General features: G+C 41.8%; 1 protein-coding gene across 1 annotated transcript in view; it reads left to right on the plus strand.

Annotated features, from left to right (window-relative positions):
- pde10a (phosphodiesterase 10A) overlaps positions 1–27,806 on the plus strand; it is a 54,129-nt gene that overhangs the window by 20,519 nt on the left and 5,804 nt on the right. The window contains 12 exon segments of the mRNA XM_061087614.1: positions 9,182–9,313; positions 20,625–20,653; positions 21,664–21,784; positions 22,751–22,800; positions 22,898–23,038; positions 23,941–24,096; positions 24,632–24,682; positions 25,108–25,166; positions 25,411–25,462; positions 26,084–26,226; positions 26,799–26,891; positions 27,044–27,230. Of these exon segments, the coding sequence (XP_060943597.1) occupies positions 9,182–9,313; positions 20,625–20,653; positions 21,664–21,784; positions 22,751–22,800; positions 22,898–23,038; positions 23,941–24,096; positions 24,632–24,682; positions 25,108–25,166; positions 25,411–25,462; positions 26,084–26,226; positions 26,799–26,891; positions 27,044–27,230 (1,214 nt within the window).

Genomic DNA, 27,806 nt, shown 5'->3' on the forward strand with positions numbered 1-27,806 from the left:
TCTTTGAGAATTTGTCCCATCATGATGCCTCCTGGGAGATATCTCTAGAGATGGGGTTAGGGAATGGGCCTACAAGCACATTTTAAACCCAACCCATAGGGGGCACCCCAAGTACCAAAACAGTGTACCTCATGGTCAAAATATAACAATTTGGGTAAGCATGCGCTGGAGACAAGTCAAATCTTTAGTGCCGTAGGAATTCACATCTTTGCTCATAAATCAAGACACCTTTGCTTTAAAACCTTTGAAACCCTGTTGTTGTTAAAGTAGTACATACTTAATATAATAAAGCATCAGCGTGGGTATAGCATCTCTCCGAGCCCAATTCTACTTTACCTTAGAATTAGACGTCTTTGCCAGCATAACGTTTCTCATCCCTTCTCTGTGCTCTTCCATGGAACTATACCACATATCATCAGGACTGCCGGGGGAAATCCTGGAGGACCATAAAAAACTCCATAAAGTTTTTACTTGCACTGTCACTCTTTTCAACACCCCCTCCCAACCCTGCAGCTAGACCAGTTGTTTCTGTCGCCTAAGGCGTCCATGGATTTGGGGGTTTCTGAAGGAGCGCTGAACAGAGGGGTGTATCAACTGACTTAATTCATATTCGCAACTGACTCAGTGAAGAAGGAAGTACTGTCAAGCAGGAAGTACTCACACTGGATATTTCCCGTCTCACCACATCTTTTCTAACACTGCCAGGGTTTCTCTCAGCATGGTCACCAAAAACACACTTATATCACTAAACATGATTGCAATATGAAAATTAAAGTCAGGTTGAAATTTGAATTGCTAAATAACTCCAGACTGGACAGAGCATAGGCCAAATAGTTTCTCTTTGTGATTTGTCTTCAGTGTTTATTTAAACTTGCAGGAAAAGTCAAGCCAAAGAAAATTAGCTTGTTTGCGGTTTGAGTCCTTTTTTATATCAAGATCCGTCCATGACTGGATCAGTGCCAGGGCACAGTGCACGATCTGAGCGAGGGAAACAGATGACATTCTCCTCAAGGCGTCGGTTTATCCCCCGTCCTCCTGTCGTGGATTGAGATCTGAGGGGATTGGAAAAGGCCACATGCATGTCGATTTCTTTACAGCTTGTTCTCGTGTCGGGACTCATAAAAGGAGACGGCCCTGGAGAAGACACAAGGATCTGTGGTTCTCATTATCGGTTCCCGGCCGGGCCCTCTGCACAGCGGCTGCAGAGTTTACCATCAGTCCAGATGTGGAGCTGGGAACATGACCCCTGATTACTGATGTGACTCTGGGGGGGGGGCAAGATGCTGTCCCTCTCAGCGACTCCAGCGTTACTGTTCAGGTTCATCCTCAGCAGTGTTGTTGGCTGTGTGATCTGCAACCTCTGGCTGTCGTTCAGTTTCCTGTCACTTGGGGAAACTACACAAGAAAGTTTTGACTTTTTTGAGTTGAAGGTTGACCTGCAAGGGATCTCTATCTGCAATTAGAGTGCTGCGGCCTCCCTGTGACCACACTATGACTGTGGATCAAGGGACATGCCTTATCTACATCTGAGTTTGCCATTTATTACCCTTACCCTTTACGTCTAATGACCTGGAAATAATGCAAATTACATTTCCATGGAAATCCCTCTCTCTCTCTCTCTCTCTCTGTGTGTGTGTGGTTAAGAGAGAGAGGTGTGATCATGCATGTTTGTGCAGCGGTGTTTGTTTTTGCCATGTGGGGGCGTGTCCCTGGAAGTGAGGGGACCGCAGTCCACGGTGAAACAGCGTTTTCTTAATTTGACACATTTTCACTGACTGGTGTATTGATTTAGCCGCACCGGTCACCTCACCCTTGGCTGTTTTGGAATGTGAGGGGTGTGTATATGTGTGCATGCATTGAATACAACACACACACACACACGCAAAACTTTCATGGGCACAGACTGAATGAATAAATGAGGTGAGCAGTGGCAGAGCAGTCGAAGCATTTTCATCTTCAGTCTTTGCTCTTTTTTCCCTCTTCGTCGCTCACTGGATATCGGTCTTGGACGTTGTGCTCCAGCCCTCCCATAGATAAGATAAGAACCACATGCTCTTCCCACCTCCTGGCAAGGGAGTCCCAGGCGGACCTGCTGACGCACGCACCTCGCAGCAAAGCCCCGCCCCTTTCCTGCCTCAGCCTCATGTCAGGAGAGTGAAAAGTAGTACCTTGGCAGCTTGCCCTTGACTCTCTGCCAGAAGGAATGCACATCTAGAGAAGTGGTCTTTTCCCTGTTCTCCCTCATGTGCATTTCTCATCCATGTTTTTGCAGAGGAGGAACACCTTGCTCACGAAACATTGGTCATATTTGGCCTCCCTCTGTTTACATTACAGCTCAGTATAGTCTGACAGGAGTGCTAAAGACACATGTTCACCTGTGTTCTGGCAGTGTTACACTGATGGTTAACCGCTGCATGAGACAAAGAAATTATGAGTGGTGGAGCTGGTTGCTTTTGACATGTGTTTTGCTTTATTCTCAGTACTATATAGTGTAAGTCCCCATGTCTTTGTTATCCTATATCTGCTGAAATATAACCTATCAACCAATCCTAACATTTTCAACTAAAGAGCTTGCACTTCTGGCAAATTTTTGCAGTATTTCAGTAAAAAAATATATAATCAAAGTACACAAAAAGCTTGTGAAATCAGCTGTACAGTAGGCCACTCAGGTTGGCAAAAAGTGTCTAGACTGCTGAAATCCAAAAGAAAGAGGAGGAGGTCAACCAATCACAGTGCCGTATTCGTTCCCCTTGTCTTCACCAAAATCCTGTTGCCTTTTTACTGAAACCCCTAAGCTTGTGGTACCTACATTGAAAGTTGTGAAGACGTTATGCTTGGCATTAGAATGGTTAAGTTGCGAAAGCACGACTGTTTAGCTTTATGGCGCAAATAGAAATGGGTGTCTGCAAGCCACAGATCCAAAACTTTTTAGCAAACTCACAGATGGGTAACGTTATCCAGGAAATATCAAAGCCTAATGACAAAGGGAAAAAGATGATGCTGTAGAGGTTATCAATGTTTTCCATGTAAACATTATAACATTTTCAAGAAGAACTCAGACCAAACAAAACAATTGATCAATAATTTGTATAAGAAAAGCTCTTTTAGCTTCCTCCACCATCTCTGATAACGTGAGCAAACATTTCGCAACACCTTAACTGTGAGCTTTCAGACAATGCTAAGGTCCAAGGTCATGAATACGTCAAGAGGGATCATATATTTTGCAGTTAACACAACAGTGGCTAGGATTTGTGTCACTCCCAGCTGCAAATGAAGCAAACTGCACTCACTGCAGAAATTCCTAGAAATGTACAAGGGCCGTACCTTCACGTTTCCAGACATCCCTGCCATGCATTCTGCACAGTCTGCAATATCAATATTAATCAGTGACCAAGGATCAGCAGGTCATAACTGAATATTGAATGATATGCATCTTCAGAGCTGTGGTAATTTATTGGCAAGAGTAAAAAATAACACAGTTGTGGACACAGAGAGAGAAATGATACATTGCTTCACTGGGGTTTATTTTATTTTCCTGAAGGAGCTTCCTATAAAGAGGTCTATGTATCAGAAATACTCTTTTCCCTTTGTAGACCATTGATAAATGTTAATCTGCAAAGTGTCTCATCATGTCTTGTGACTCATACATATTCTCTAAATTACTTTAAATTCTGTTGCTTTTTATGAACATACTAACACAATGCATGAAAAAAGCATTTATTCAAAGCACATTCTACTATACGACGTAGTGATTTACTTACAGTTTACAGCATCTTTACAAGCCATTTACTTTTCCATATAAAATCAGAGCCTAATAGATTTCCTTAATAAAAAAAGCCCATAAACTTTAATTGTAACTATACAAATTTGAAGCTTATTCGGGATGTTTTGATGCCTGGATTTTCATATAAGTACCACAAACTGGTGGCCCATGTAAATGCATTCTCCATCAAACTGGAGCATGTTCATATTGAAAGACGCAGACAAACTGAGACCAGCTTGGCCTTCCTTTCCCAGTCCCAGGGTGTGGTGCGCTATACTCAAGATAAGTGTTATGCAACAGTACCTCACTGCATGAACTCAGGATTTGGTTTTTACACAGGAAGCCGGAGTCTGAGTCAGGCACCAGAATCTCTGCCAACTGGGCTTAAGCCACTCATAAACATGCTGCACAACACACTGCACTGTTTCCCACCTGTGCACTTGTCTGAACGAGCGATATCCTATAACTGAACTCATTTAAGCTCAGAGATAGGAAACAACTATGATACAGTGATTGAACTCAAACATTCTTCCACTTTGGTTTGGGACCCCTCACAAAAAAGCAACGTCTTGTGCTTTTGTCCCTTCGTCCAAATTCAGATGCAGAGAGCTCCTCTCAGCTTTGAAACCTCTTACATGGTTCAATGTTTTGAATAAATGTAAGGTGCAATATTTCACCAAAAAGATCAACAATCAGAGAAAACTGCTAATTATTTGTAGAAATTTGTTAAGCAGTTTTTCTTTTCATCTCTACCTCATTAATAATCTCAGGATTCCACAGATTCCGTATGGAGGGGGCCTGAGCCTTAGGTTGGAAACTGAACAAACTAGCTCCACCTAGCACAGTCAAATCCTGATGCTTTGGCACTAAAGTCAAACCTTGTTATTTATATAATGACATGAGGACAGCATCATAACTTGTTGATACTTGAAGTAGACGTGGTGGTAGTTTAGTTAACTCCATCAATCTATTTTCTATACCACTTATCCTTTTGGGGTCACGGGTGAGCTGGAGCAGATTAAAATTTGTCTAAGAAATCAACTCTGTTATATTTATATGAACCATTATGCTCATATTAATTAAGTACACTGTCCTTTTAAATAAATCAAAGTACCAAAAAGTGGCAGTGTAGGAGCCAAAGTTAATTCGCTCGTACTTGTTTATTTAGACTGCAGACAGTTGTTTGGTTTTTAATTACGACCAGTTATAAACAAAGACGGGAATAGTTTTGCAATATTTTTTGTTGAGGTTTTATGGTTTAAGGTTAAGTGTGAAATAAAGCCCCAAAATGTATCTTGGACTCATGGATCCTGTTTCAAACGCGTCACAGTAAGGTGTCTGCTGAGAGGCGTCTTTTTTCATGGACAATAGTTGCCACAGGCAGTAGTTCCCCACCACAGGTTTACAATATACAGCCATAAACATGGGAGGACCTTCTGGCAGACACTTCCTGCACTGGATTACGGTTTAAATGTTTTTTAAATAATGTTTGCACATGTTGGTTTGTGTTGAACGCGTTTCTCTGTCATTACGTCTGCTAGAATCAGTGTCAGTGAAGGAAAACATTTCTTCGCTTTTATAACTTGATGACGCCATTGTCTTCATCAGCACTGACCACTGTGGGAAGGAAAATTTCACTGAGGTTTGACAACATAAGAGAGAAAAAAACACTCTGGTGACCATCGCTTCTTCTGCAGCGGCCTCCCCCTCTCTCGCCCTCTTTCTCCTGATTGAGTGAGCGTATGCGGTTCCCTGTGGGGTTAACCGTTTTGGACCACAGCATGTGGGACAGATCTGGCTCCACCTTTGATTAGCCACTGTAGTCGCAGGCTTGGGACACTGACGCATTACCCACAGCTCTGAGTGTCACTGCGGTCACGTTAGGTTGAGCTGTGGCTCTAAAAACTTCAGGGGGAATCAGAAAGAAAGCGTGGAAGGTCGGCAGAGAGTAGCAGGAATGTTCAGGAGGGAAAAGGGGCCATCAATCAGCATCCTGCTGTAATACAGAGGCTGCCGGGTCAAACCAGCCTTTCCTCCACTGGCTTCTTTTTCCACTGTGTGTTATTAGAGATGAACGATATTTACATTTTTTATATTTTATATTTTACAGATGAATACGTTTGTCCAGACGCCACCGCTGGAGTTTATCTGAACTGACTGTGATGCCGAGGGCAGATGAAGATGCTTTTTCATTTGTCATTCACTGAAAAACTAATATTTCTACAAGATAATCAAACTTTGATTGGACAAACATCTTTGCTCTTTTGTTTAAGTCGACTGTTGAAGGTTTTCCTGTCATGTGAACAAACTCTGGTTAATGCATTGTAATATTTGATTGTTGCACAGTGTCATACATATTCCTATTAACACTTAATTGATCTATTGATTAACAATTTAGCAATTTAACAATTTATCGATTAAGGAATTTATTTACTAGTATTGTGTGATAATTAATATTTATCTGTAAAAAAGCTCCATCATTGTTTAAAGAATTACAAATACACACAACAGAGATGAACTGGGTGACATGCTCATTAACATTGGCTCTGTAGTTGGGAGGTTTTTGCCTCTGTATGTTTGTTTGTTAGCAAGATTATGCAAAAAGTATTGGATGGATTATCGGTGAAGTTCTAACATTTCCCTAATTTCTCCGAGATTAATTCATGGATCTAAATAAAAAGCTTAGTCATGTTTATAGGGGACTGATATATATTGATGTGTACAATTTGGTGCAGATCCCAAAAATAAATAAATCCAAATCTAGTACATTTAAATGTGGTTTCATAAGGGGACTGTTGGGCATTGGTTGGAGGCATCTGGTTAATATATTGTCAAGTTTGTCCCAGTCTTGCTGCCTGAAAAAAGTTCACCAGCACCAAATGTGCATTAATCCCAAACTGAAAACAGTCTACAACAAATGCACTATTTACTCAATACTAAATAATGTTAAAAAGAAATACAGTACCAAAACTTGAAGGGTTTCAGGAAATCATTTGAAATAAAAGCACACATTCATAACTGCTTTTAGATTTATGTCTTCAGCAGGAACAAATGTGCTTCGAGCTGACAGCCGCAGACAGAAGTCGGAAAGTACTGAGAGCGAGAGAGAGACTAACACATTGTTGGTTCTTGGTCTCTTTATGTAACTTGTTGAAAATAAAATAATAACAGAGAACATACAGTTCTTTTCTTTTTATCATGATTGGTTTGATAATGATTAGTTAATAGATACGCTGAGTCGTTCTCCTTGCCTTTATTAGCACAGACACTGAATTTGGTCGCACTTCCATTTGGGTTAAGGGTCGAGTGAGGTGTAATAAACACTGGATGCTCCACAGAGCCGTGGTTCGCTCGCTCTTCGCCAATGAGGCTTCACAATCTCCTCTTTTTACATGATTTTCGTCTTCGTCATGGGCTTGTAATTTTCAGCACCGGGGTTCAGCCAGAACACCGTTTTATCAGCCGTTATATATGCCTGTTGCAGAGTTCCTATCACTGCTGTTTGTTTTTGCCCCATGGAGATAGGACATTTGACTATTTTCGTTCATGTGCACACATATGATTGCTAAATAATTTTCAGAGCCCATCCACCGCACAAAACTTGTATTCATAAATTCATACAGCCTCTTTGTTTTTTCTTTTTTTTTTGTGGTGTCGCTAATCACAGTGCCTCCTTTGTGCGTCGGATAGGACAAATTTGTAAGGGTGTTTTGCAGCGCTCCCATTTTACTCCTCTTTGTGTGTCTTTCTGTCCCCTGCAGCTCACTTCCACCACCGCCCCCCCCCCCCCCACCCCCACCCCCTCAACTTTGTCTCATTTATTAAGCCGTGTTCTGCCGATGTGCGTCAGAGCTGGCCAGGAGTCTCGTGAGGCGTTGTGGAAGGCGTCCTGAAGAGCTGTGTCTCGAGTCTGGACAGCGTCATACCACAGCGCCCCCCCAAGCCCCCCTCTCAAACTTACCCCCACCTCTGTTTGCCTTATTTGCCTGCAACCACCACCACCACCCCCCAACACACACACACACACACACACACACACACACACACACACACACACACACACACACACACACACACACACACACTCACTGAGCAGATAATCCATCCTAAGTGAAGATCAAATGATTTGTTCGGGGGGGGGGGGGGGATAATAAATCAAAGGTCATAGGTAGCTGCTCAAGTCTGTTTACAAGAGACGCTTTGATTCTACAATTAAATTAAACCCAAGCCAGTAGAAGTTCTTCTGAAGACGCAGGTTTTAAACACTTTATACTGACATGCAACACATTACCTGCAGCTGGTTTGGAGGCTTCTATCTCCTGCATCTGGTTTTATTTTTGTCATCTGGCACAACATCTGTGCCACCCTTTACGAATCATTTTGTAGTCCGCAAGTATCTGTAGCTGCTCACTCCCTCAATATCATACAGGATTTTAGACTTTGTCGACACACAGAGACAGTATGACAATATTGTCAAACTGTGTGTGTGTGTGTGTGAGACAGCAGAACACATGCCTTCCAGCTGCATGTCCTCCTGTGATTCATACTTGAAGGGAGTCTACGCAGATGCTTCTGATAACCAGACGTTTCGTGAGAAAGCGGTAAACGATCAGGGCCATCTGAATACAGCAGTCCTCTCTCCTGCAAGTATTCACTAACCGATACATTTCCTATCTACAGCACCATCAAATGTAAATGCAGCAGATTTGTTTTTCCTTTTACTGGGATTTGTTGAAGTTTTGGTTGCCTTGTATGTAAGCGCTGGGCTGCACGGTCCGATGAAGAGATTACGTCTCACGGCTGAATTTAAACAGCTACAAGTCTTTGTTTTTAGACACACTCCATTTAAGTGAGTGACCTAAACATAATGGTTTCCCAGCGCATCATGACTGCCTTGGAGACGCCAGCGGTTATATTAAAAACAACTTTCCCTCAAAGAAGGTCTGGCAAATTGCTTTTTTCCCTGACAACAAAGACAGTAAACAGCAGCACTTAGCGAGCTCTCAAGAACCTAATTGCCTATTAAGCACAATCGAGTCCTCCTTTATCCTGCTGCCTCTGTTGGGGGCTCCTATCCCTGGAGATGAAGCTTTACAGTAAACATAAGTGAGTTAGCCCGGCTATCTGAGAGCTTTAGCCGGAAAATAGGCGCTCCTACCACGCTCACCTCACAGTAAAAGTAAAAGAGAGATGCCCTTCGGCCGTTTCTTTGGGAGGGTTGTTAGGAACAGCGTGTGCCTAAAGTGGGACGTTATTCCCATCCTGTTGTATCTTAAATATCTTTGATTTCTCTCCTCACACCGTTTCCACGATTTTTGTGCAACATGTCCCGGTGTCTTTTTTATGTTTCTACAATTTTGCTTCGTCGTGGATAAAGTTGCGTGAAAGTAAAATACATTCTGTTTCTGCACTCCTCAGGCTTGACAGATGAGAAAGTGAAGGCCTACCTCTCGCTGCACCCGCAGATGCTGGACGACTTTGTGTTGGAGAGTGTGAGTGCAGAGACGTTGGACAGATGGCTGAAGAAAAAGACCAGCAGCAGGCCTGCAGGTACAGTATACCCACTCCCACTCCCCCACACACACATACATGCGGCAGATCCCTGGATCACTGTGACACAATGATTGGATCAGCGGATTTCAGCATATTGACGCACAGTTGTAATTTCTGTAATATTTTGCTTTGGTTAAATGTTTGTACTTTCTAGCTCACATAATCCCATACCAGGTCCCGAACAGTCGACCACAAGTACAGGCTGCCATGAATATCTGCAGCCATGTCAGTCGTTTGCTTTTATTGCGCAGAAAAACTCAAACCTCCTCTCCAAGGGATTCAAAGGAGAACCAGAGCCGAGGCAGACCGTGCCTCTGCGGGTTCCATTTATTATCCCGGCCATTTGCAGTACAAATCACTCATCTTCACGTGTTTCCTTTAATCGTCAGTGTGTGTGATAGACAGACGAGCGGGTGAGGGCTTGCCGGGTGTTTACGGGTCATTAGATGTGTTTGAGCGGAGCCGAGTTGAGTCTGTGCCGTGCACTGCGCACACAGCGGACTGTTTCTCAGACCAACCGCATCCATCAAGGGCCCACAGAGCTGGCACGCTGCCCAGTCGAGCTGCTGACGTCAGAGGCGACCTCCAGAGACATGCAGCCGGCTGAAGGGGGCCCAGGGGAGGGGTGGGGATGGTGGTGGCGGCGGCGGTGAGGGGTTGTGCTGGCTCAGGGTGTGGGTGTGTTGAAGTGCAGGGGGAAGCTGGCGGAGGATGGATTTGTCACATTTTGGAGCTGCTTTCTACATGAGGTTTACAGACGCTGGTGTTTATTGCTGCTGTGAGACGCTGGTTTCTCAGGTCAGATCCTGCATTTGAAACCATTTCCTGTATACAGTGAGTGTGTGTGAGTGTGTTTTGGTTTGATACTCGAAAGAAAAGTCCAAATCATTTTTCTGGTGCCAAGTAGGAATAGTAGTTCAGAGCAGAGCAGATGAATCCTGTGCAAAGCAGAACACTGATTTAAAAAACGTAATGACAGAGCACAAAGATTTTAGTCAGATGTGTTTCAGTGCTTTTATTTGATCCGTGTTCAGTTGTCATATGATTCATGAAACAGAACTCACCCGTTGCAAAGGAAATGCATTTTTTCCATGATGTCCGAAGGCTGGATAATATAAAGAACCACTTTGTTTAATAGAAATTGAATGTCCATTACATGACTGCTGGCTGTTCAGATTTAAAATGTGGGGTTGTGTCTATTTGTGTTTTTTCTCCAGTATGGGAGAAATATTGACTTGCAGGAAACTCAGCCAATCACAGTGTACAGAGTTGCTGCTGCATCACTGCAACAGCGTTACAAAGCTTTGACAAAAATTTTTTTACAAAAGCAGAAATGACACTCATTATGATGCATCACATTATTGAAGGCAAGTTTCAGGTTTCAGTCGATTCTCATGTTGTCCAGAAAAGCATGTTAATGCTATCCACTGACTGCCGGGAAAATAGACAAGACGGTCCAGAGTGCTCTGTTTTTGAAAGTGGTCAAACAGTAAACAATAACAATATTACTGAAGATCCTGGTGTTACCATACAGCACAGTTTATGTTTGGAAACTAGGCCGATACTGATAATTTAGCTAGTTACCTTTTATGGGGATTGAGAGAATGTCTGGGACAGTAGTTTGTTCTGTGTTAAAATGAGCAGTTGCTAATAGTGTTTGTCCACCTGCATGCCTTTAGCCCTGGTCATGTGTTGTGTGTGTGTTGAAAATACTAAAGTAAATGCTGCTCAGGTGAAAAGTCTCTTTACACACACACACGGCTGTGATGTATCTTACGAAGTGCAGATTTTGTGTGGTAATTTTTTTTGTATTGATGTGATTGAGCCAGCAACAGTTGCGAATAAAGAGGATGATTCTAAAACCATCAAAAATCTTTGCATTATTTTCGTTGCTAGAGACTACAGGAATAAAAGAAATAGAATATTTGATGGGAATGTTGGCTGTCGATTTGCATCGTCGGAAATGTAGGCATCTATTCATAAAGATTCCCAGTACAAAGATGTTCTATTTATTTCCATTAACTGTTTGTGTGTTTGCTGGTTTATGGTAGATTAACGGATGCCGTTATTTATTTAGATCAACCAGCAGTTGCAGACATTGATTTTTAGAGTTTTGGGTTTTTTTGGTTACAGGTCTCGGACAAATCGACTGCATTTGTCCCAAAAATGTTTTTTTGTGGTAATTTTTTTTGTATTGATGTGATTGAGCCAGCAACAGTTGCGAATACAGAGGATGATTCTAAAACCATCAAAAATCTTTGCATTATTTTCATGGCTAGAGACTACAGGAATAAGAGGAATAGCATATTTGATGGGAATGTTGGCTGTCGATTTGCATCGTCGGAAATGTAGCCATCTATTCATAAAGATTCCCAGTACAAAGATGTGCTATTTATTTCCATTAACTGTTTGTGTGTTTGCTGGTTTATGGTAGATTAACGGATGCCGTTATTTATTTAGATCAACCAGCAGTCGCAGACATTGATTTTTAGAATTCACTAGATTAAAAAGTAAAATCAAGAACATGATTAGTAATTTGAAGCAAAAATCCTAAGTCTTCTCTTACAATTATTTCAACAGAGATGTCCTAAAACAGGCTTTTCAAAATCACACCATGTCTTAATAGTGTTCTATGATTAGGGTTTATCAATTTATATTTTTATATAAAATATTTTTTTTTCAACAACCAATCACACCCTTTAAAAAAAGTTCAGTCAGACAACTCACGTTCAAACATTTATTGCAGCATTAGAACAGGTTTAGAGTTCGGCATCTATGCTCCAACTTAATCACTCCCCCATATGATTACACAGGAGTGAGGAGAGTGATGAGAAAATACCTGTAACCCCCTGTTGGAGCCTACAGGTGGATACTGGGGTGGTGGAGGGGCTGAAGCAACTGGTAGCAATACTGCAGCAGCAGTGCAAGCAAAGGGGATGATGGGAAATTTCTCACTGCTTAAATAGACCACCTGATGAGATGGGTGTGTATAATAGACGGTTGTGGAGAGTGGGGTAAGTCACATGATGTATGTCACATGATTGGAGCAGCGCAGCTCGAGTTGGTTGCCTGAACTAGCTCCATATGTGTCTAACCTGGAAATAGGTTTAACCACTCCCTCACTAAGGTTAAAGTTTATGTCCTCAGTCAGAGTTGCTATCAGAGCTTTTTTAAAATCCGTCCTGAGCCGGGACGACTTGATAGAATGTTTTTCAACAATTTATTTGAATTGAAAATGCAGTAGGTTTTTATATTTTTTTGGGGACATTTTTCCTATATTGATAGGATGGTGAGGGTGAAATGAGGAGAGTGGAAAACAAGCAGCACAGGGGTTGGTCAGACTCAGAACCGAACCTGCAACCGCTGCAAGAGGACTCAAACCTCTGTTTGCGTAGCTGCTATAGTTTCACCATGCAGTGTAAACTATCTTTGTGTAAAATATTCAAACTAGAAAGATGCCTTTAAGAGTACATACCTCCGCCGAGGCCATTGCCGTATCTCGTCATGTTAAAGAAAGTGCTTGTTTATCTGGACCTGCTCCAACAAACAGACAGAGTCATAACCCCCTTGGTGGAGGTCATAACTTAATACAGTTTTATTATTGATCAATATTCAGCCACTCGCTCTGTACAGTTGGTTTCTTAAGCTGTGTGAGTGGCGAACCAGAGTGAAATCATCAGTAATCAATCTGACAGATCTCTCATTATAGCTCATGTCTCTCGGGGTTGATCTTTACATTACATCAGTAATATCTCTTTCAGTCCACTTCCTCTGTGAGACCACTGTGAGCAGACACTTGGGCACCACTCTGAAGCCTCTCAGTGCCTGTTTCCGCTCATATGACAAGCACCGTCTAATTTCTGGGTCATCATGCAGGCTGAATGGTCACTGTGTTGGGATGACTTGACTTGTAGATTTGGTTACCACAGTTGTTTAGCTGTTTTAATGCAGAATGGGAGAGCAGCAGAAGCACCAGCAGCAGCAGGACCTGTCATCATGTGATCATCACTAAGATAACCACTGCTTCCTGGAAGCTGTCCCTGCAGCCAGTGCCGTTCTCACTTATCATATGACAGACAACATTGGATTACATAAATCAGTTTGTCTGTACACACACAAGTGTGTGTGCGGATGTGTTTTTGTAAAGGTTGTGTTGCAGCCTCTAATTTTAGAGGAAGCCTCCACATTTGCACACTTGATACTGCTCTGTGGTAACAATATGTCTTCTCATCGTAACTGAATTACACTTTTGTGCAGTTACATTTACGTATCATGTTTCTGCTTTAAAGTGAGAGGGTGGTTTGTTGCAGCAGTGAGCTACAGCGCAGAGAGCTCCGTGAGGAGAACACAATTTCCCAAAATCCCCATGGATGTCATTTGACCATTGCACCTGCATTGCAATGTTTACACCACACGCTGCCATGGCGTAATTGATAAATCTCAAACCCTCTGTTGCTCCCATGCAGACGGCTCTCGTTATTGTATATGCTTCTTACACACACAGACACACACACACACACACACACACACACACACACACACACACACACACACACACACACACACACACACACACACATACATAGAAACACAGTGTAAAGGTAGGAACATCTATATTCTTGATGAAGCATGATGCTTTTTTTTAACAATTTTGAGTCGTTATTATACTTTTGGTTTCGTTCATATGGTAATAGTCTCATAGTCATACATTTCATTTTCCTCATAATTTTTTAAGAAGATTAAATAATATCTTAACTTAACTAGACCAGTTAATGATCTATTTAAGTTTAATTAATTAATCAAATGTGAGAAAATAGTATAAATGAACCATTTCCTGTTCCCACAGCCCACAGTTTTAGTCCTGTCTCAAAGGTGAGAGGCTGCATACAGAAGATAATCAGATTTTTTATTCAATAAGTTACTCAAGTTAGTAATCAATAGTCAAACTTGTTACTTGACCACTCACTTCAGCACTTGACAAGCACATGAGCAAAATCTGCCAATGTTCCTGATCAGAGCATCATTCTCCAAGCTGATTATCTCTCTGACAGGTCAGGCAGCTATGTCTGGTTAAAAATGGAGAACCTTGTGTTGAAGACGTGTGTGTGTGAGTCTCCAGTTTTGTCTCTGGAGGGCAAGAGCAGGGCCAACTGTGAAGCAGCTGATACTGTGTATCAGACGTGTTTGGATGGAAGTCACAATGGAAACAAAGATGTGCTTGTGTGGCAGAAACTCATACCCCCCTCCGCCGTGATAAGATAGCTGTCTCACCTGCAGGGCATTCCATCACGGGGAGAAGGAGGAGGAGGAGGAGGAGGAGGAGGAGGAGGAGGAGGAGGAGGAGGAGGAGGAGGAGGACCCCTGTGCAGCGCTCAGTATTTGCTGCTTTAAATGCTAATAAAAAGAATTAGAAATAAAATTTGATATGCTAGCAAAGTCTGAGATACAACTTAAGTGATATTTGGCAAACAAAAAGTAAGTGTCCTTTCATCTATGGCTGAAATAAATAAGTCATTTTGGGGCTTTGAAACTGGACAAATTAACATCTTGGGGGAACAGCCAATATCTTGAGGCTTCCGGTGTAGGAAGCAGATATCCAGGCCAAGAGGCCGTCTTCTGTTTGACTGTCCACGTCGAAAGTTTCTCTAGTTTGGCTCATCTCTATTAACAGTTATCTCTATGAATGCTGATAGATTCAAAAGCTGATCGCCAATGAGCATTTCAGTCTTTTGCTACAACTAATAATTAGTGCAGAGGCTGCATAATGGATTATTTTGGAAAACTATTTCTCATTACGGGGCTATTGCATGTGTATTCATTCAAATACAGAATGACGTTGATGGCAAGAGACAAATCTTTGAAGTCTTTACTAAACCAAAAAGTTTTAATAAATATTTATAACTATAGTTAGTTTTTTATTTTGAAAAAGGAAGTCTGGTTGACATTTGAATCTCTGTTTGAAGAGAGACCTGCGCACAGATGACAGGACAAGGGCAGGTGAAGAGAGCAGAGCTGAGATGAAGAACACTGCAGCTGTTGGCAGCTGCACGTCCTCCATGCAGCAGGTCAACACAGGACGACCACTAGGTCGACACGTATTGAGCGCTGAGTCACTGCTAGCTGCCCTTCCCGTGGAAGACTGTGTCACTGTGGCGGCAGATCAATAAAGCGCTCATCAGGTATCGTGCACATTAGACTCACCTAACTGAGGGATTTTTTTCTGCTCCATGGAAGGCCTGAGCTCAGAGCTGATGGTATCGTCTGGGTGATTCTTCAATTCATTCATCACCACATCTCATCAAACAGACCTGTATGTGAACCACAGGCTGAGTGTGTTGGTTCCTGGATAAAGATACATGGTTATTGTCTGACGTGTCTCTTCTTTGAGTTGAGGGTTTATTATGATAGATAACGTATTTGTTTTCTACTTGGCTGCCCTGAAACAAAAAGTGTTCCTCGCTGATTTTGCATGTGCAGTATCGATGAAAGTAAAAGCAGAAGGTCTTTCTTCAAACCACATCACTGTGATGTATGAATATGCAAAATTCCAGAGAAACGATTTCCTCAAACAGATTCTCCACACTTGCCTCAGAGCAAACAAACATTTCATTTAACTGTCAATGGTGCAGATAACTCCATATCTCAGGAAACACCTCCCAAATCTACCATGAGCAACATTCAGGCTCAGCAGTGAAATGTTTTAATTAAGTTATCAGTAGAGTAATTTTTTAAGCATCAGTCACGAAATGTCTTCTTGTCGGTTTAAATCGGCTACTCATGCATTTTAAGGATTTTTTATTATAGCCGTAGCTTGAGGGTTACAACAACTCTGTGACGACTGCAGCCATCCTGTTGGCTTAATGTCACGTGACATTGTGATGCTCTGCAGAGCTGGAAAAAGTCCGTCTGCTGTGGCTTCCTTGTTTCAACTTACTGGTGCATGACGCTCATTCAAATTTTCAAACAAATTATGCAAAAGCGGCTATTTTTGACATTTTTAGGCAATAAACAGAAATGTGGTCATGTACAGTACATGCACCTGTTGAGAGGAGAAGCACATATCCACATTTGATACCTGCCAACCTAACAGTGGACGTCTCAGAGCTGCACACCTGAACAACCCTGGGCTGTTAGGGTTCAGGAGACGCATGGATGGAGTTGCCAGAAGACGTCTGTTCAACTTCAGTCTCTGAGTTGCTCGACAGTTGTGTTTAGTGTTGAGTGTGTTGGGATCTGGCAGATACATTTTCTAAGAACATGTCGGCCCCTCTCCTGCCGTGTTTACTGAAAGCACCGCAGCTCCCTGAAAATATGGGATGTGGCATTAGAGCAGGCTACTGGTCTGTGTGCCCGTGCTGGTGGCTGACCACACACTGTACAGCAATAAAACACACACACACACGCACACACCCGTACGCATTCCTTCCCTCTCAGGCCCAGGGGGAGGTGTATCAGTAGATGTAATCCCCCGACACTTACCTGATGAAACAAAGATGTTATTATTGCAAAACGGTTTCTGGTCCCACAACCGAGAGAATTTGATACACACTTTCTGCAGCAAGAGCATAACCCAACAGACAGTACAGTTTATTCAAGCTTTTTCTTCTGGTTCCAAGGAGAAGCAGGAATATGAGACCTCCACCCGCATGTTGACTTGTAAGACACTCCCGGAAGTGGTCGAATCAGATTTAAAGGCCCCCTGCCTTCGCACGGGAAATGTCTGAATTTGTAGATTTACCTTACCTGCAAACACAAGTTTACTGTTACTTTTTGGCTCCTTAGACATTTTCAGTGTAAGGACACAATGATGAGCGCTCACCCTGTGGTTCCACTGGGACCACTGCGCTCAAGATGCCTGCGGAGGTGGTTAGCCAGGCTGTAATTGGACATGCAACGGTACAAACAGTGTCTGGTGACCATTTCCTCCAGGAGGAACATTAAGTATTGGTGAGACCCACAAGTCCTGGCAGAGGGAATACCTCTGGGAGCAGAGAGGCTCTTCTGTAGAGCTGAGAGATCCAGTGGAAATAATAATAATATGATTAATGGCTAATGAAAAATGATGTGCAAAAAAATCCCACTGATGTTCAATGCAATCATAATAATAAAAAAAACTATATTTAATTAGACCCTTTCAATGAAGAAATTAGACATTGAAAGCAAACAATAGATTACAATTTCAAGAAATTTGCAGATCACAGCATGAGACAACATTAAGGCAAAATGTAAATAAATTATTATGAATAAATAAATACAACGCGGATCTCGGTGTTACGACCAAGCAATCATCACTCACTCAATCAGGGTTAGCAGCATAAGTTGTGACTTAAATGCACTGGTATCAGATCAGCCCGTAATTGGTATTGACCGATCTACATAGTCCAAGTATCAGAGTGTGTATCGGGAAGGAAAAAACTGATATTTAAAAAAATGCCCAAAGTCTAACTTTTAACCCATCATGTCATACATTTTTTAAATTTCTGTACCTGTTGACCTGAATGTATAGTTTTTGGATCTTGGAGCTTGCAGTTACCCATGTATCTGTGCACACATATTCTATCAAGCACCACATACACTGAGGCGCTGCACATACACTGAAGTGAGTATTAAATTTACTGGTATGTTTTTACATATTGTTTTTCTTACATCTTATAGTTAAATCAGGTTTATTTGAACAGGGCTCTATCTCCAGCATCCTGCTCAGAGCTCACATATCAATTACCACACTGCACCATGTACACATCATATATCACATTACATCACAATGTCAAACTGTTACAGTAAAGAAAAGCAAATAAAAGTTAAACAGGGTTTCCTGTTGCACACAGTTCAAGGATAGCATTAAGGGTATGATTGGGACATTTCTTTCTTCATTACTTCCACCAAGGAGGCTGTTTTCATAGCTGCTCGTTTGCTGGTTTATTAGTCAGCAAGATTATACAAAAAGTACTGGAGATATGACTGTGAAACGTTCTGGAAGGATGGTCTACAGGTCAGGGAAGAACCATTCAAATTTTGGTGCAGCTCCAGATCACTTTCTTTAAGAATGTGAGACAGAGCCTTTTTTGAAAATTTTCTTGATTCCTTGTAGAATAAACTCTTCATGAACAAGATCTTGCATTTTAAAGCAACTGATATGTATGAGTGTGTGCAAATCGGTGCAGCCTGGTTGAATTTAAAGGGGATTGTTGGGCCTTGGCAGAGATATGTGCTGTACTGAGTGTCATTCTAGTTTCGGAGCAAATCTGGATAATGAGTTGGATCCAGGATTGATTTTCCTCACACATTTTGTAACTTTTTTGTTGATTTATCAGAGAATAATTTATCTATATAAAAGTCCACTTCCGGTTGACTTTTAGGCTTAAAACGTGGGGGTGAGTGGACAATGAGGGAATTTTCATTTTTCTGTGAACTATCCATTTAAGGAGACTGATATGCGCTCTATTGGATGACATTCTAGTTTTATTTTAATTTTATTCCAGAAACAATTGGTAAAGTAATCAATAGATACATCACTGTGTTAATGTTATAGAAGTCAAACTATGCAGATCTCTCTCTTACTTGTAAAATTGTAGGTCAAAAAGGTCATTTTATGATATCATTAGCAAGTCATTATTAAGAAAAGAAAAAAATTCCCTTTTTTTATGGGTCTGAAGTCTTTTTCAAGGGCAGCTCGCTGTCCTCTTATTGACGTCATTCCCGGCCGGGGGGTCACTCTAAAATAGCTCTCATGGCTAAGTTAGGAAACTCATAGCGTTCTGGAGGAATGTTTGAAACAACAAACTGTGGCGCTGGCTGTGATTTCTTCTTCTTCACATGTTCAAAGGGGTTTGTTTCAAAAGAGGAGCAGCTTGAGTCAGCACTTCAGTCGGCGTTTCTAAAATTTGCCCGGCCGCTTCGCGTGGTTTGATCACATCAGACGTTATCACAGTGATCTGAGCGGTTACTGTTCTCGTGTGCTGTTGACCCACGTGTAACAAAGACCTGCTCGGGCTGCTGTGTGAATGTTTTTTGTTTTCATCGCGCTCCCAGACCATAAGTCCAGAAACTGTTATGATTGGCCAAGGCTTTGATTATCATCACATTCTTCAGTGACTGCATCCAAAGACAATAGTTATATGTCTGCTGTCTCTCCAGCAGCCTGAAATCACACCAAGAATTTGTACTTCAGGCCACAACTTTTTGCACTTGTCAAGTTGAATGAATACCTCTGTTAATTTTCATTTAAAAGAAACAAAGTTTAAGCAGACGTCTCCTCGCATCTAGAGAGATGATATAATGATCCTAAATTAATGCAGAATGTTTTTATATAATGCTTTAAATACTTTGACTTATTGCACATGTACCTGACTACTGTTGTGAGGCCAACATCTGGTTTTGGCCTTGTAGAGATGAGTCTTTTTAATCCACCCAACAGCCAGGCCAAGTTTCTGTGTCACTCACACATGATGCTTTTCAGATGTTAAACGTAGATGACTGCATTCGCTTTATTTATTTATTATAAATTAGATATTGTGCTTATGGATCGTGGGAAGGCAGAACACGTTGTCAGACAGTAGCATCAACTCACCTCCTTGTCTAATTTAGAAGCTGAAATCAAGTCCTGATCAATAACTATTCATTATAGAACTTTAACCAAATAAAAGCTACTGTGGCTAAAACATGGTGTAACAGCAGGTAAAAGAGGCTTCTATTGCGTAAACTGACTCAGTAACTGCAGATTGTTTGCATGGTCATAACACACCAAGTAAAGTTAAGAACAAAAATAAAAGGATGTATTTTATTGCCACGCTATCATATTTAATTTGTAGATAGATGATAAAGGCACAGCAACAAGTTTACAATGTAATGATCTGTTTTAGTTCTTATGAAGTTTTGTTATATGTTAAAATATGATGTACTAGCTTATGTTTTCAAGTAGGTCTTAAGTCAATGTTCCTTTGACCCTACGTCTGTCACGTTTTAAAATGACTTTGGTTTTGGTGGCATGCATAGTTTGTTACCTCTCCATGTGTTGCAGTTACACAGTAGTTACAGATATTATCACACTGTTTGGTTGTGGGTTTTTGTTTTGTTGATGTGGGTAGTATACACTGAGAAATAAAAATAAATAAATACAAGCAAAACTGTTTAACTGATCAACCCTGATCAGAATTTATCTCAATACACTTGGCTTGGCTGTGGGAGAGAATATGGATACTGTCTCTGCCTGTGGATAAGGTGGCATTTTGTGACTCCAACCTTCCTTCCTATCTGTTGTACTTGAGTCTCAGTCTTAAATTGAACATTGTGATTTTTGTCTCCACAGATGACACGTCAGCGAAAGATGTCAGCAGGGTAGGTCTTTACTTAATTTTATATTTGAATATTTTTGTGACACAAAGCTACACAGTTTCACTCATTCTAGATGTTTTATTTCTTTCCACCTGTAATCCCCAATCACCAATGACTAATGAGCTCATATTCATGAATGGATACTGTCCTTCAATAGCCAGCAAAAATGTCCTCATTAGATACAGATTTGTCCTCGTTGTCTTCTTTAGAAAAACTATTATTTATTATAAATTGTATGTTTTATTTAGTTGAAAAAAGCAGGAAGGTAATTAGAAAGAGTTGATTCCTTGTGCCCGACCTATAGCACGTCTGTTCACACCCTTGTCAGACACCTCTGCACCCTGAGATGCCAGGTGTCGGCATCCGCAGCAGAACCCTGGAGCTGGGTATACGGGACTTCACACAGATAGATACTGGAAAGGAAAAAAAACAAAAAACAGGGCCACTCGACCCCTCAGTGCGTCATCCATACGTCTGTGCAAACAGGATGTGGGAGGATAGAAGGCGTCCCATAGGAGAAGGCTTTCTAGTGCGCCACTCTCCCTGCCGTCCTGTCCTCACCCTCTCCGCGGGCGCAGAAATAGACGCTTCTCTGGCCCCGTACAAGGCAGGAGGTCCGCCTCTTACGTAACCACACTTTAAAGCTGCGGCTGAGCATCAGAGCTTGCCAGGGCTCTAATCAGAGCTGTGGGGCTGGAGCGGCCCCCTCGTGGGACTGGGGAGGGGGGGTTCCCTGGGCTAGAATGCAACAGAGAAAGGGAGAGTGTAAGGGTGGGCAGCAGGATAATGTCGTGATGAATGGCAGAAAGATAAAACTCTTTCATTAGGAAAAAAAAACTGCTAAGATCTGGCTACATGAGTGAGTAGCTCTCTGCTGCAGTAACATTAGACCGGATGCAGATTGTTGCCACGTTTTTCTTTGTCACAGCACATTTCGCTGGAGTTCGGAAATTCAATCTCAGTGTTTGTGGGAGACTGTGCAGTTGCAATGTTCTGTGTCTTTTGTCCAGCAGTACCAGGACACAAATATGCAGGGTGTGGTGTACGAACTCAACAGCTACATGGAGCAGCGCCTGGACACTGGAGGAGACAACAATCTCCTGCTCTATGAGTTGTGCAACATCATCAAAACAGGTAGAAGCAGAAATCATTATCCCACTGAGTCTGGAAGATTTAATAATATGTGTAGCGAAATTTTGAAGCCAGATGTTTATTTATGGTTTAGACATTGATCTGCGTTCCTATGGAGCCCCTGAAGAGTCACAGCAAGAACTACTTTTGCATCACCCAACAATATTTGCAATACTTTTCATCTTCAATGCCTTCTGAGACATTTCTGAGCCCGAGAGAAAATCCACCGACCCTGATCCAAACCCGACAGACATTCAGTATTTTGTGTCCATTTTTCTGATCGTCCGACACGCCCGTGTTTATTGCTTGTTTTTTTAGGATTACAGACATTAGCCCAGCAAACGTGACATTGAAATTGAAAATCATAAAAAAAAATGTGTCTGAACCTGGCTAGGCCTTTAAGGGGCTGACGGGGTCGGGTACCCACACTCTGATATGTGGTGCTCCAGTGTCTAAACATTTTTATTGTCAAAAATGAAGTTAGTTGTTGGTCTCTATAAACATCAGGAACAATGATGACAACAGATTTTGACTCCCACCAAAAAACTGAAATGTTGTACCTTACAAATCAAACCACAGAAGGATGATTCCATCAAAACCACATGACTCATTAACTCACTGATCATGTGTGTATTCACTGATGATCCCACTTTCTGTCTGTTGTCACTGTGTATGATAACATGACCTATTTATCAGTGTTAAATGGGACTGGAGCGCAGTGTTGGGAATAAGATGAACTGAATGACAGTGAAAGCCTTTCGGTCAGAGTGCCCTTGTCGTTATGTGGGACATTGTTAATAGATTGTTATTTCATTGTAACTGGACCATTTTCTCTTTATCACAAGTTTCCCTCTCAGGCTTAAACCTGCAGTTTGCTGGTAGACATATTTATTATGATAATATATTGTGGACATTGTTACTGGACAGTTTGACCGTATTTAAAACACTGTGTGTCTCATCTTTCTACAGCAACTAAAGCTGATGGATTTGCACTTTACTTCTTGGGAGAATGCAACAATGTAAGTGCACCGGACATTTGATGAAGACATTTCATACAGTAAAGCACCATCAGTCAGTTTTTGACATTTGTTTCCCCCTCAATGTTCTTCTCCAAAGAGTTTATGTGTGTTGACTCCGACGGGGGCCAAGGACGGCCCTCCAAGCCTCATCCCCTCCGGCCCCATTGCATTTGGGACAACCATCGCCGCTCATGTTGCCAAGACTCGCAAAACACTGCTGGTAGAGGACATCATTGGGGTGAGGCGGTTTTCTTGCACCCAAGCACAGATTCACCCAAAACAGGAATCGAACATTTCCCTGCAGAGCTGTGACGCTTTATTTCAAAGCTCTCTACGACCTCTACATTAAATCCTTGTTGTTCTTCAGCACCTGGTTCGATGCACTCAGCACAAAAAGTTACACAAATATAAAAATGATCAGTTGGAATTTATAAAGGACTTGTATTTTGCAGTGATATGTACTTTTGCACTGCACTACTTATTGTAGTTACAGAATACAAATACAAAAGTGCACACATTCTTTACTCATGCAGTTGTATAGATGCTTGTGTTAAAAATTACTCGGGTAAAAGTGCTGATTCATGTTACTTTTCGTGTTACTGTCCCATCCATTTAGATTAAGTTATGTCTTGATGTTGGGAAGGTTGTACTTGTTGATGCAAATAAAACAAAATTAAAACAAAAGTAATGAGCCTGTTTTTAAAATACGAGGAGAATCAAGTACATATATCTGTGTTGGAATGTAGAGAGTAAAAAAAGTAGAATATAAAATAGATAATAGAATAGAAGTAGAGTAACAAAGTATTCCCACAGGCTTTGTACAGACTTTGTCCTTACAGTCTGTAAAAAATACACCCTCAAATAAATCAATTCTTTAATGTGTAATTAAGGTAACATTATCAAAGCACGTGGCACAGTTACTGACATTTGTTGTGCTTAATCTGATGTGCAGTGGTAAAGACAGCTTCAAAGACAGTAACAGAAATGTTTGCCTTGCTAAGGGTTAAATGTCATTTCCACATCGTCGTCTACATCCGTTAAATCCACATTTAGATCCATCGCAGCAGCGACACTGACCTCCTTTCCGAACCTCTGCTGCAGCTCAGGTGACAACTGTCTTGTTTTGCGTCTGTGTCACAGGACGAGCGCTTCCCCGACGGCACAGGGCAGGACTCAGGGATCCATGTTCACTCTGTCCTGTGCCTCCCCATCCTCACTGCCATCGGGGACCTCATTGCCATTCTGGAGCTGCATCGGCACTGGGGCAAGGAGCCCTTCAACCTCAGCCACCAGGAGGTCAGTCTGACCCTGACAAAACACACCAAGAGTGGGAGGCTGGAGCAAGGCTCACAGAACGACAGTTAGCCTGGTATTCACTTTAATCTGGGTCTGTTTAAGATCTGATCTCTGTTATCAGTGATGGTAGTGATGTTTTAGTCTCCAAGGACTTTCTCTGAGGCACTAATGTAAATGGCTTAACACACAGGTGTCTCAAGAAAATGCCTAAGCTGTGAAGATTCACATTTTAAATTCCCTGAATTAGTTTTTTAACATTTTACATATTTCTGTACATCTCAAGCAGGTGTCACTGTAATTTGCTATTTATTTATTCATAAATATATCTATTGGTGCATCTTGAATTTTGCATTGCTTGAATTTCAAACCCATGAATCGAACATGCAGTGTTACAGTTGCGAGGTGAATCCCCATGTGGCCCATCTGTTGAGTAGTAAGAAAGATCAATAAACCCTTTGGAGGATTTGTGTTAATTGTGTTTTATTGTTTCATTTCCTGCAGTCATTTAAAATTAAAGCTTCACTTTCTTTCCCAGGTTGCAACAGCGAACTTAGCGTGGGCGTCAGTTGCCATTCATCAAGTACAGGTGAGCACACTTCCACAGAGGACCGGTGTGAGTTAAGGACAAGGTGAAACCTGCCCGTCCCACTTATTATGTTCCTGTGCCACTTTGTTTGTTCTGGTTCTGCACCGGTGTTTTCAAACGGGTAAATCCACTGTGGGCAGGAACTGGGTTGTCACTCGGCCCAGTCCAATCAGCTAAGCCTTAGATTCAGCAACGGCTCCCCGAGGACGTCATTACAGCCCAGCGCTGTTTTCATACCAACAGATAGCACAACACCTTAGAGGAGCAGCGGCGTCCCAGTGCAGCGCCCGCGTGCCGCTCGCTGCAAAACACTCCTGTTGCTACTGACACATGTGAAGGTGGCCCACAGCTAAGCGTGTAGACAGAAGGAGATGTTCCATACGTCTGTGTGCCGGGTCTTGATCTATTTCTTGTTTTGTTTCCAGGTGTGCAGAGGCCTCGCCAAACAGACTGAGCTCAACGACTTCCTACTAGATGTGTCAAAGTAAGAGCTGCTAATGGGACAGTTTACCTCAATACTTAATCGATTCTGAAAAAATTCTTATTTATTAACTCTAACAAATACTTATGTTGTTATTTAGTCTGTTCTCCTGTCAGGCCCATGGTTAAATCAATAAAAGTTTGTTGTTTTGCTCAGAAATTAGAAAACTTCATGTCTTGAATGTGAACGTCATCAGAGCTTCCCATTTGTCAAACATCTCAATGCACCATTTCTTCTTTTCGCACAGAACATACTTTGATAACATTGTGGCAATAGATTCTCTACTTGAACATATTATGGTGAGTGTGAATCCTGCAAGTATGTGTCCATTCACATTGTCTTCAAGGCTACACATCCCGCGAGTGTGCGTTAGGTTTTGTGTGTTAGAGACGAGTACTGAAACCTGCTGTAACGCACAGACACACACTTTGCCATCTCGACACCTGAGGGGCATGATACAAGCTTGTTGGCATTAATAATACATGATATTTACAATAATATTTTAGAATTATTGTTTCTAGTCAGTATATTACATACATACTAAATACTGTACCTGTAGACTTTGCTCCGGCAAGTTTTTCATCCACTTTGTCTAAACAGATGTGATGTGGATGTGTGTGAAATGTGATTTTTCCTGTGTCTTATCACCAAAACCCACCTCTCTGTTTGTACGTGTTTTGTTGCCTTGTGACTGTGTTGTTATCTGAGGTGATTCAAGTCATCTGGTTCAAACAAACTAGAATGACCTGTAGTTTTACTCTGTGCGTCTCCACATTCTCAACCGTCTCACCCAAACGAATTAAGAGTCGTAGTGATGTTTCTGATTTAGTTAAGCTTTAGCTGCGAGATGTTTGTTTTTTTTAGTTCTTTCAAATCCTCAGTGTTGCTATGAAATCTGTGTGCCTGGTGTTGTTTTACAGATATATGCAAAAAACCTGGTGAATGCGGACAGGTGCGCACTCTTCCAGGTAGATCACAACAACAAAGAACTGTACTCGGACCTGTTCGATATCGGGGAAGAGAAAGAAGGAAAGCCTGTCTTCAGGAAAACCAAAGAAATTAGGTTGGTAAAAAGTTTCACCTTCTTCTCTCACAGGCTCTTTGGGGCTGTACAAGGGCACTTAGGCGACTGGACTTGCTTGTGTTTCTGAAAAACGTTTCACCAAGATGCTTCTTCAAACTGAGCAATTGGAGGTTTCAAGTATTAAACCTTTCTACCTATGTTAAGTGTCGCCTATGTACAAATGTACAATTCCTGAAGATACCGTGACCTGAGCGACTGAGAATCTTCACAGACATAAGCCTTATACTTTCCAGTTTACACAGATTTTTATAGAAAATACAAGTTTATGTTAAAGGAGGAGGAAGTTGTTTTCAAATGGGTTTTATCTTGGTGCATCTAGAAGAGATCATTCAGTGAAAAAAGGTCTTCTCCTGCTAAACAGAAAAATGCTTACAAGTCAAAAGTCTTTACTCCAAATTACAGTGGCTTTCAAACCCCCCTACCTCTGTTTTTCATATTACTGATCTGTTATTTTTTGTTTCTCATCCACCCAGCAGTTACTGGGAAGTCTTAATGAAAAAATCCACAATTGAATGAAACTCCTTTCCTCTTCTGTTTCTCTGTCTCTCCAGGTTTTCTATAGACAAGGGAATAGCAGGTCTGGTGGCTCGGACAGGGGAAGTCTTAAATATCCCAGATGCCTATGCAGATCCTCGGTTCAACCGGTAAAATACCTATTTACAAATTATTTCCCATTACATGTTATTATCCACAATCCTGTCAACTTCCTCAACGTTTTCCTGAATGATTCTTGTACCGTAAAGCCCTCATTTTACACCACCTCGATTCTCAAACCTCACATTTTCTTCCCCAACAGAGAAGTGGACCTGAAAACCGGCTACACCACGCGGAACATCCTGTGCATGCCCATCGTGAGCAGGGGAAGCGTAATAGGCGTGGTGCAGATGGTGAACAAGCTAAGCGGAAGTGCCTTCACTAATACAGATGAGAACAACTTTAAGATGTTTGCCGTCTTTTGTGCTCTGGCCTTGCACTGTGCAAATGTGAGTACACTAAATTCATCTTGAGATATTTAAACCGCTAACAGAAACATCAGAAACATGATTTCTCTATGTGTGTGTGTGCACAGGCCTCCTCTTAATGTGATGCAGTGTAGGTAGGTTATGTGATGGTTAGACACTTCACAGCAATGAATACTTGATTCTGGCTTATTTTTAGAAAACTGCACCTTTGACGTAGGAGCCTCATCTTAAATTCACTCTCATTGCTGTGAGGCTCGTTTCCGCTGCTGTAAGGCTGCGGGTTTCCCTGTTTTCTCGGAGTGGTATCATCTGGTTTTTTAGAGGTAGTGGGACAACAGCTGTTATTTGAAACGTACATTGTCCCCAAACACCTGAACAAAAAGCTTCTCGTGTGACGCATGACGATGAAGACCGTCTGTTACCTCTCACGATTCCTTCTGAGCCTCATGGCCTTTCTGTCTGAAGCCGCTCCCCTTGGTGGGGCCTGACTCACCGTCATCTCGTGCGACAAACTTACGCAGGAGCAGCGTCACAAAGTTGCTTTTTAAAATTGATGAGGCAATTTAATGTTTTGAGACGAGCAGTCTGCATCCGTCC

The sequence above is a fragment of the Limanda limanda genome, chromosome 15, assembly GCF_963576545.1.
Source record: "Limanda limanda chromosome 15, fLimLim1.1, whole genome shotgun sequence".
Lineage (NCBI taxonomy): Eukaryota > Metazoa > Chordata > Actinopteri > Pleuronectiformes > Pleuronectidae > Limanda > Limanda limanda.